Source organism: Muscardinus avellanarius (assembly GCF_963383645.1).
Source record: "Muscardinus avellanarius genome assembly, chromosome: 17".
Lineage (NCBI taxonomy): Eukaryota > Metazoa > Chordata > Mammalia > Rodentia > Gliridae > Muscardinus > Muscardinus avellanarius.
The window spans coordinates 47,544,137-47,555,785 of NC_137803.1; the positions used below are offsets into that span (position 1 = coordinate 47,544,137).

Consider the following 11,649-nt stretch of genomic DNA (forward strand, 5'->3'; position numbering starts at 1 on the left):
GCCTGCTATATGTAACATACTGCCAGTAATATTAGATAAAAGGTAATGAGGCAGGAACGGTTATTGTGTGTGCGTTTCCTACTTTGCTACCCGCACTTGTTGAGAATTTTGATTTTTTTACTTTATAAGGGTGCAAAGATGATAATCTTTGGTATAAACCATGCCTTACGTTTTGAATGTGAATTTTTCCCCAAATTAGCGGAATGTACTACAATACCCTGTGGCATGCTGGGCAGGGGCAGCAAGATGCAGCTCCCATTCAACCAAGATTCTAAAATGTATTGTGTTGCTAAGCTATGTTTGTAGGTTAGGTTATTAAATACATTTTCAAATTATGACCTACAATGGATGTAACCCCCATCCTAAATGAGAAGCCTCTGCACAAGCAAGCATCCCTGTTTTTGAAGCTTTATATTGCCAGCTTCATCCCAGGCCTCTCCCCCACCTGCATCTTACAGGCCTGCAACAGAGAACCCTATTTATCATTCACAGTTGCAGCTTGTCATTCTGTGCTGGTCTTCCTGCCTCAAATTGGCTTCCTTCTTCTCTATAAATTGTTCCTTTTTGAAGTTGTTACCAAGCCAGGAAAAGTCAGGGGCACAGAACATGGGTTAGGAGCCATCCAGCAGTGTCAGCCCATCCTACCTGGAACTCAGCTTCCTTGGAAACACCCAGGCCATGGTGTCCCTGCAGCCCGCCTGAGCCCTCTTATGGTCCAGGGAAGAGGTGCTTTGGGGTGGGGTGAGGCCCCTTCGATTGATGAATAATTAAAGGATTTGATTTGAAAATCATTTCTAAAAAGACAACTAATTCTATTAAATTGAATGTGAGAACAAAATAGAGACATGGAGAATTGGGAACCAAAAATCTGCACATAGAAATGTCCCTACAATTAGAGAGAGCTAAGGAGGTTACGATGTAACAGCAAACAACCGAACAGAGAGTTCCAGGGATGTGATGGTCAGGGAGATGAAAATTATCATGACTCTCAAAAACATCGTGTAGATTCCTCCATCCAGATGCCCATTAAGACATATTTGATATGTTTCATTGACTTAATAGGCAAACATAAAACATGTTAAGTTTTAAAACAGTTGAAGATACCTAGAATGAACTCAAGCACATTTTGTAAAATCCTTGAAAATGCGCACAAATTCATTTATCTCCAGGTCTTACTTGATTTAGAATACTGAGTGTTCCAAAGGAAGAATAATATACTGATGATTATAATTAGTGTTTTTAGACATGTAACGAATAGGAAAGCTCATGAGAGTATTTTTCTAGTTTGTTTATTTAAATAATGAATGAATGTTGCCTTGAATATAAAAAATGAAAACTTATTTTCAGTTTGGTAGGTAGAGTAAAACAAGTGACTTTTTATTTTTGGAGTACTGGGAATTGAACCCAGGTGCATTCTACCTCTGAGATACACCCCCAACCCTACTTTTTATTCTCTATGTTTGAATCAGGGTCTCACTAAGTTGCAGAGGGCCTCACTATAACTGAGGCTGGCCATGAACCTGCGACCCTCCTGTTGCAGCCTCCCAAGTACTGGAATTGCAAGGATGCGCTACCATGCCCAGCAAGTCACATATTTTTTTATTTCAATTACAAATTTTATTCTACTTTGAGTTTTCAGTCATAACCTATGTAGAGTAAAAATTTGAAACAAATTTTTTATCTCAGCCTGACAGTATATATTAGCATACTGTCAATAACTTTACTAATCCTGAATACTTGCATATCAGACATATAAAAACAAAGTGCATCTTGTTAAAAATTTGTCTTTTGATTTCTATCATTTATGAAACATGGAAGATTCTTCTAGAATAATTTTCTTGAAACTATTAAGGTTTAAAGTATTTTCCCTTCTGTTTACATTTAATTTGTTCTCTTTAAAATAGCCCATTACACTTTTGCACAAGTTACGTATTTGAGCTCAAATCTGGCTGTCGCACTAACAGTTGTCTTACCTTGTTCAGGGTCAAGCTTCTTGGATTTAACCTCTTGGATTTCCAGTTTTCTTATTTGTATGATGGTGATACTAATGGACCCTTCTTTTAAGATTGCAGTGAGAACTGGGCATGTCATCACACATCCCAGTATTTGGAATGCTGAGATAGGAGTATCTTAGGTTCAAGGTCAGCCTCAGAAATTTAGCAAGACCCTGTTTCAAAACTAAATAAAATAGGGCTGGGGATGTAGCTCAGAGATAGAATGAATGCTTTTCAGTTCGATCCTCAAAACCACAAAAAAATAAATAAAAAAGATTGCACTGTGAACATAATGGTATCTTCCCTGTACACTAATTAGTATAGTTTTTGTCACATTCTCAAGTCTCTTATTTGTAATTACACATCAATGAATATTACAGTTAACTTTTAGGAGTAAATGAATTTATTCTGTTTTCTAATTTTAAATTAAAAAGATAAATAAAATCCTGTCTGGTCAAAAGTAAAAAATTGCTTTCAGCAAAATGAAAGTCCCCAAAGAAGGAATAGTAATGTTGGTCTGTAAAAATCACAGAATCTCACTGTAATATCAATATGATGTACTTTTATGTCCACATATATTTTAAACCTAGCTCACAGCTTTTTCTCCTAGGAGTAGATAAAAACATTAACTAGATACTGAGAGGGAAAATGTATACACATACACCTAAGTCCAGAACAGTAGTGCAGAGTGGCCTGGTAGAATAGCTGCCAAGTGCCTGGCACTGTATTAGAAAGCAGGGTGCATATGTGAGTGCAAGAGTGTCACAGTGCAGCCACTCCAAACAGGATGACGAAAAGAGGAAGGGACCAGAGAGATCACAGGGATGGCTCCCACTCATGACTGGGGAAGTCCACACAGCAGAAGACACATTTTTATGAGCTTTTGGATGGGTCATTTGTGGGTATTAAGTCAGATTTGTTTAAAATGAGAGGAAACATTAAACATTTCAAACAATTTGAACCACACTTCAGTTAGAAGGATATGAGCATGTGACCGCACAGCAATAACAAGGACACGATACTTGCAGGCTTGCTGAGTGGTCCTATCGTGCTTGTTGGGACTGAGAGTAACAAATAGAAGAGCGTGGACACACAAGTGTCACAGAACACCCTTCTTTTATCCTGTAGGCCACCCAAACAGCAGGCATTGAGAAACACCTGGTTTTCCCATCTCTGCACATCTATTCTATCATTTACTTAAACTTTTAATCAATTTTAAAGTTAATTTTCTTAAACTAAACGAATTGCTTTAAAGTATCCACGCACCAATTAAAAACCATTTTGTACATGCTTGGGGAAGCCCTTCCATTATGTGGGAAACACTGCCGTAGATCATAGAAAACACTCGTAAGGTTTTACTCAGGGGAGTGACATTAGCATTAGAGAGAGAAACCAAGACTAATTTGTAGGAAAGAAGCAGGAACAGTACTAGCGATAGGAAGACTGGTCCAGGCAGGGTGTCGTGAGAACCTAAGCTAAAGCAATGGTACAAGATAGAAGACAGAAAGTAAGGGGAGCAATAGACCTCTTTCTTTTTGTATTATTATGTATTCTTCACTGAAATGTGTGGGTTTTTATAGTCCCATAAAAACATGTCTCCACTCAGAAAGTATAGGATCAGAAGTCTATAAATATATGCTCAACAAGAATTCAGCTATCCCTCTTTCACTTTGCAGAGCCTCAAACTACAGAAAATATATCAAGATAAATATATATAGACTTTGAGATCTGTGTCTCTAGGAAAGGTAAAATGAGCATACTTGGCTAAATTTAGACAGACCTAGAGAAACACATGAAGTCAATTTATAAATTTGGCAACAGCACATTATGCACCACGAGAAAAGGTATCCACATCAAGAGTAAAGTAGTCCCAGAAAGGAGGACCAGAAGGTTCTCTTTCCCCAATGTTTATTCTGCACATTCTGCCCAGTTCCATGCCTGTTACCATCAGTTTTTCAAGGCTAGACTCCAGGTATTTTAGAATTACCACAATATTACCAAGAATGTATATAATACTTCATTCAAAAGAGTAATATTTTATTCTCAGATAAAAATCAGTGCTACCAAGCAGAAGGGACTTAAAGAACTTAACCTCCCACCTAGGAAGATGGTTTGCCTGAGAATTCTTGAAAAGTTCAGTGGTTTTGCCATTCTGTAATCATTAAGCCCTAAGACAATGTGTCGTGCTCTCACACAGCACAGTGGTCTCTCACTAATGAATTTTCTGGCTTAGACCTTTTTTCTAAAAGAAGAAAAACATATTCAAAAACTACTGGGATGATCAGAAAACCAATGCAGGAGCTTAAAAAAGAAATAATCAAAACCAAAAGAATATTTTTAGGAATCTCAGTAATGGGTAAGAGAGTAGATTATCTCCAACATTATATTTATTTTAAGCCCTTGAATTAGGGTGCTTAGACATCAGTCCTGGGATCCTTTTTTTATGGTACTGGGGATGGAACCCAGGGGCATTCTACCTCCAAGCTACACCCCCTGCCCTATTTTTTATTCTTTGTTTTGAAACAAGGTCTCATTGAATTGCGGAGCAAGGGCCTCACTACGTAGCTGAAGCTGTCCACGAACCCAGATCCTCCTGTCTCAGCCTTCTAAATGCTGGGATTACAAGTGTGCGCCACCACATTCAGCTTGGGTTCCTTTAACACGCATGCCAAAACCAGATGGCTTCTTGAGTTTATTCCCTGGCACAGTAAACATAGGCCTTCAGTTTCCCTCCACTGAATCTAGTCACACTTTTGGCCCTGCTATTGACTCTTGAGAGCTAATCTTAGTTTTAACCTTCCTGTATTTCCAATTTGGTGCTGATACTGTAAGGAATGGACAGTACTCTGTATTTTCACTTAAAAAATTAATTCCAGTGGGGCATGGTGGCTGAGGTCTTAATCCCACTATTTGGGAAGCTGAGACAGGAGGATAGCAGTTAAAGGCCAGCCTCATCAATTTAGCAAGACCTTGTTTCAAAATAAAAAATAATAATAAGGGCTGGGAATGTAACTCAGAGGTAGTTGCTATAGGTTTCAATCCCCAGTACTGACAGAAGAAGGAGGAGGAGGAAGAAAGAAGGAGAGAAGATTGTGAAAAGCTGATGGAATGAACAGGGAGATCTTTGCCATTGTCTCTGCTGTCTGATAAACCAGTTGTTCTAATGAAATTTTAATACTTGTTTCCAGGGATCCATTCTTCTTATCAGGAATTTACCTGATTCTTCTTGATTTTTCTTCAGATCGTTCTTGGGTCAAGTTCTTGTGTGGACCCAAATTATATAGTGCTGAACGAAAGGAATTTCTCATTACATATTTGCAATTGCTATATTTTTTAGGAAAAAGAAAGAGTGTGTGTGTGTGAACACAAACTTTAGAGGCCAGGCAGTGGACCTAGCTTACTAACCATGTCTCCTCCCCCACGCAGAGTAAGTTACAATCAGACGCTCAGCCAGCACTCCTTGAATTGGATCTATTAATGCAGGTAAAATGAAGAGGCATCATTTGGCTTTTGCCAACTAAGTCTCCAGTAACTAAAAATGCCCAAGAATAGTTGGCTTACAAAGTAAACAAAGGTTTGCTTCTTGCTCAAGTTATAAGTCAGCTAAAGTCCATCAAGGGCTCAGTTTCTGACCCTCATGCCTTCTTCATTGCAAGAGATAGAGGTGGAAGTTATATCTCTTTCTGGGCAGGATGTTCTGGGCAGAACCGAAGAAACTGGTAGAAAAACACCAGCGCCCTGAGCAGCCAATCTTCACTGCTAGTTACACTCTCAGCCACAGCCAGTCCCTTCCCCACCGGGCAGTGGGTGGGAGAAGTGAACTCTAGCTCCACAGAGGCACTTGTGGTAGCGTGGTGTGGGATCCCCTACAGAAAAAAAGGGTAGTGAATTACTCAGGACAGTAACACAGTCAACCACAGAAGGGAGTTAGGAATTCCGAGAAACTAGGCTGTGGTGCTTCTCAGCTTCAGCAAAATTGCCTTGCAGCTTATTCTAAAAATAAGGAGGATTCTTCCTAAAATTATTTATTATTTATTGTATGAATTGAAGTAGATTGCTGAAGACTTGCTTTATCATTAAGTTATCATTAAATTATCACATCTTCAACCCCAATACTGGCTTCAAACCTGTGATCCTCCTGTCTCAGCCTCCCAACTAATGGGATTTCAGGTGTGTACTTCCATCCCTGACTAGAGTATACTTCTCATTCTTGTTTTTTTTTATTAAAGTCTAGCAGCTTTCATTTTATTTCTTAAATTATTGTTTCTTCACTTTGTTCTTTCAAATTGCAAAGCAAGAAATTTTTCTTTAAACTTAAAAAAAATTATGATAATATAACGACAGCTGATACTCATTAAGCTCCACATGTCCCAGGCACTGTGGTGAGCAACTTAATCCCTCTACCACATTTGCTGTTCACAATAAACTTGTTATTACAGTTGTAGAGGAAGAAGTGCTGAGGCCCCACAGCTACAACTGTGGAGAGCTGACATGTCATCCAATATCTGATCTCTTACATACCACTCTAGATGAAGTTTCTCCTTCATCTAGAGTTCCTCCTTATGACCCAGTTCCTCCTTACCTTCCAAATATTAGGGAGACCATCAATTTCTTATTTTTTGACTGACTAATCTCACATAATGTTCTTCAGTTTCATCCATTTCTCTGTAAATGACATAATTTTGTTTTCTTTATGGCTGAGTAAAATTCCATTATGTACATATCCCATAATTTTGTAATCCATTCATCCATTGATGGACATCTTGGCTGGTTCCATAGTTTATCAATGGTGAATTGTGTGGCTATGAACATACATACGTATGTATTAGTTTGGTAGTTTGGTTTCCTTTCTTTTTGGGTAGCCAGAAGTGGCATTGTTAGATCATATGGTAAGTTCATTCCTATTTTTCTGAGGATCCTCCATATTGTTTTCCAGAGTGGTTGCACTAATTTGCAATCCCATCAACAGTGTTTTAAAGTTCCTACTTCTCCACATCCTCGCCAGCATTTGTTGTTGGTGGTGTTTTGAATTATTGTTATTCTAAGTTGGAGTTAGGGGAAATAGCAGAATAGTTTTGATTTGTATCTCTCTGATTGCTAATTATGAGCATTTTTTCATACTTTTATTGGTCATTTGAATTTCTTTGTTGAAGTGTCTAGTTCATGTGCCTTTTTTGGTTGGGTTATTTATTTTCTTAATGCTGAGTTTCTTGAGTTCTCTGTTTATTCTAGATATTAGTCCTCTATTGGAGGAACAGGTGACAAAAATTTTCTCCCATTTTGTCGGCTCAGTTAATTAAGGCTCTTGATAGTTTCCTTTGCTGTGCAGAAGCTTTGAAGTTTTATGCAATGCCACATCTCGATCTGCCTTTTAGTTTCTTGTGCCTTTGGAGTCTTGGTGAGATATTTTTTACCTGTGCCTATGTGTTAAAGTGTTGGACTTATACCCTCGTAAAGGAAGTTCATGGTCCCTCATCTAATTTCCAAGTCTTTGATCCATCTTGAATTGACTCTTATGCAGGGTAAGAAAAGTGGGGTTTATTTCCATTTTTCTGCATATGGTTAACCAGTTTTGTCAACAACATTTGTTGAAGAGGCTATCTTTTTTTCCAGTGTATGTTTTTGGTCCCTTTGTCAAAAATCAATTGGCTGTGTGTAGATTTGTTTCTGAGTCTTCTGTTCTGCTCCATTGGTGTATGTATCTGTTTTTATGCCAGTACCATGATGCTTTTATTACTGTGGCTTTATGGTATACTTTAAAGTCAGGCATTTCTCTTGTATGATTTTTGCTACTGCTATGTTGGCTATTCTGGTGTTTTGTTTTTCCAGATGAATTTAAGGACTGGTTTTTCTATGTAAGAGGAATGATCTTGGTAATTTAATGGGTATTACATTAAATCTGTAGATCACTTTTGGATGTATGGCCATTTGGATGGTATTTATTCTGCCTATCCAAGAACATGGAAGATCTTTCCCTCTTCTAAGGTCTTCTTTGATTTCTTTTTTCAATGTTTTATAATTTTCTTTATACAAGTCTTTTACTTGTTTGGTTAAGTTTATTCCTAAGTATTCCATTTTTTTTTATGGGATATCCTGAATGGAAGTGTTTTCTGGATTTCTATTTCAGTGGATTTATGGATGGTATACAGAAAAGCTTCCAATTTGTTAAAATTTATTTGATCAGTTCTATAAGCCTTTCGGTTGAGTTTGTTGGATCTCTTAAGTATATTTTCGTGTCATCTGCAAATAGTGAAAGTTTTCATTTTTCTTTTCCTATATGTACTCCTTGGATTTCCTTTTCTTGCCTTATTGCTCTGGCTAATCTCAAGTAAAAGAAAAGAATTGGTGAAATGGACATCCTTGTCTTGTTCCTGTTTTTAGGGGGAATTCTTGCAGTTTTTCCCCATTTAATATGATGTTGGCTGTGGACCTGTTGTAGATTTCTTCTCTTCCAGTTCTCTGCAGCGCTTTTAACATAAATGGATGCTGAATTTTGTCAAATGCTTTTTCAGCATCTATTGAAATGATCATGTGATTTTTGTCTTTGGTTCTGTTTATGTGAATCCATGAATTACATGGATTAATTTTCATATGTTGAACTAGCCTTGCATCCCTAGGATTAACTCTATTTGGTCATGATGTATGATGTGTGTGTGTGTGTGTGTGTGTGTGTGTGTGTGTGTGTGTGTTACTGGAGATAGAGCCTAGGGGCATTGGGGCATTCTACCTCTGAGCTACACCCCCAACCCTAGTTTTTATTCCTTTTATTTTTTTTATTATTTATTTATTTATTTATTTGTTGTGGTGCTTGGGTTCCTGGAAGCTCTTTTACCTCCCGGCTACACTCCCAGACCTATTTTTTATATTTTTGTATTTGGAAACAGGGTCTCTTAAGCCAGCACAGCTGGCTTTGAACCTGCTCTATCCTGTCTCCACCTCCCAAGCACAGGGATTACAAGTGTGCATGTGCTACCATGCCCAGCTAGTCCTTTTATTTTTGAAAGAGGGTCTCATTGAATTGTGAAGTGCCTCACTAAAGTAGCTGAGGCTGTCTGCAAACCATGATCCTCCAGTCTCCACCTCCTGATTGTTAGAATTACAAGTATGCACCATCGTACTGTCCTGTATGATTTTCTTGGTGTGATTTTTTAAGATTTTTTATGTAGTCATCTATCGTATTGGAGTACAAAAAGGTAGAGGCATACATGCACACCACTCATTTAGCCCTTCCCCAATTTCCACTGCATTCCCTCCCCCTCCCTCCTTCTCACCTTTGGCTTAGTGATTGACTTCAATGTTTGTGAATGTATATTGTGTACATTAAGGAATTTCTGTCTTCTCTCTCCCATCCCCCGCTGTTAGGTCACCTTATTTGCTCATCTAAATTTCTCCTTCGTCTAGAGTTCTTTCTATGACCCATTTTCTCCCTCGCCTCCACATATGTTTTTTCTTGATTCCTCCTCTTCAAACTTGAAAGAATAGATGAACACATGCTTATTTTAAAGAAAAAACACAGACACATGTTCATAAAATACATGTGATTGGAAGTATTGATCTCTCCAGGAGGACAATCTGTGATGCATCTTAGGTAAATGAGGCCACTCTAAGCCCACCACCATTTAAAAAGCAGTGTTGTAAAAAGAAATGAATATTTGAAATTTAATGTTGTTGTATCTCAGAGTATTAAATGAAAGAGAGAAAGCACTAAAGATAATTCTAAAAGGACTAGTATTAAAAACTTAAAAGTTTTATAGTACACCGGGCATGGTGGTGCACGCTTGTAATCCCCATGCTTGGGAGGCAGAGACAGGAGGATCGTGCAGGTTCGAAGCCAGCTGCACTGGCTTAAGACACCCTGTTTCCAAATAAAAATATAAAAAATAGGTCTGGGAGTGTAGCCCGAAGGTAGAAGGGCTTCCAGGAACCCAGTACCACAAAAAAAAGTTTTGTAGTACATAATTAGGAATTTACTTCCTATTTGCAGGAATTAAAAAATGATGGTAATTATTTCCTTATTTCTTCATTTTTAAATCTTAAGAGTGAAATATTGCACGTAATTTTTACAAGATTTGCATTTTTCCAATATTTATACTATTTTGTACAAGTATTGAATCATGACTGTTCTAGAGCCTATGAAAACTACAAGTTACTCTGATTTTAAAAACTAATACCTATTCACAATTTATCAATTAATTCTACATTGTATGTCCATCAGTAACAAATTTTCCATCTTTCCTTGATATCCTTCCAAAATTAGATCTCAGGTACAGTGCAGCTTGCACTATGAATGTTTAACTTGTCATGGTAGTCAGAACATTTTTAGCATTATGATGATTTTTGCCTAGACTTCACAGTTTTGTATTTATTTGTCATTTGTTTCATATTGTGGAAATGCCTGTTAGACTAACTATAATATGACAGAGGATCAAGGGCCTTTTGGCACTCATATAATTTTCTCTTTGCCATGTCATATATAATTCCTGTTCAACTTGTTAATTGCCAAAGTCTCCTGAACTTGACTTTGATTGGGGACCATGAGTCACACATTTCATATCCTTTGTATATTTCAAATAATCCATACTACCATGAAATCATTCAGTGAGCTATTACACAGTTGCATTTATCAGACATCCTGGCAAGGATAGTAGCTATCCCATGTGTAGTGAATAAATGAATTGATGTTATGGTAATTACCATGAGATAATTTAGCTTGGTTTTCAATGAGATTGTCTGTATTCTAGCAGCAGTCGTGTTCTACATATCATGTTACTTAAAATCCTCTCTAACTGCTTCAAGCACTGCGCCTCCACTTCTGCATTTGTCAAGCATAGTCACCAGTTAAATTCTCCCCATTTTAGGTCTTGGCCATGCTGAGCCAAACTCCTTAGCATTGCTTCTTTGCAGAGGAAAGAAATAGTTTAGTTTTCATCTAACTTTCAAACAGTGATAACCCCCATTTCTATGTGTTGAAAGCACTGCACGCTGGCGAATGCAAATTTGCAAACAAATGTATGATCCCATGAGTTTCCTAGGATCAGCTTGTGGTTTTGCAAAGTGCAACCCTCTCTTACTCTTTCTTCCTTTGTCGTTCCAAATTGCAGGGCCTTAAAGCTGCCGACAATGATCCCACAGCTCCGCCCTACGACTCCCTCTTAGTCTTCGACTATGAAGGCAGTGGCTCCACCGCTGGGTCCCTGAGCTCCCTTAATTCCTCGAGTAGTGGTGGAGAGCAGGACTATGATTACCTGAACGACTGGGGACCACGGTTCAAGAAACTTGCTGACATGTATGGTGGAGGTGATGACTGAACTTCAGGGTGAACTTGGTTTTTGGACAAGTACAAACAATTTCAACTGATATTCCCAAAAAGCATACAGAAGCTAGGCTTTAACGTTGTAGTCTACTAGCACAGTGCTTGCTGGAGGCTTTGGCATAGGCTGCAAACCAATTTGGGCTCAGAGGGAATATCAGTGATCCAATACTGTTTGGAAAACACTGAGCTCAGTTACACTTGAATTTTACAGTACAGAGCACTGGGATTTTATGTGCCTTTTTGTACCTTTTTCAGATTGGAATTAGTTTTATGTTTAAGGCTTTAATGGTACTGATTTCTGAAACGATAAGTAAAAGACAAAATATTTTGTGGTGGGAGCAG

At 38.0% G+C, this 11,649-nt stretch overlaps 1 protein-coding gene across 1 annotated transcript in view; it reads left to right on the top strand.

The window, feature by feature from the left end:
* CDH2 (cadherin 2) overlaps nucleotides 1–11,302 on the top strand; it is a gene marked incomplete at both ends in the record, with an annotated part of 250,396 nt that extends 239,094 nt beyond the window's left edge. The window contains one exon of the mRNA XM_080714497.1: nucleotides 11,096–11,302. Coding sequence (XP_080570623.1) covers nucleotides 11,096–11,302 — 207 coding nt within the window. The remainder of the gene's footprint in view (nucleotides 1–11,095) is intronic.
* Nucleotides 11,303–11,649: the final 347 nt, after the last annotated feature.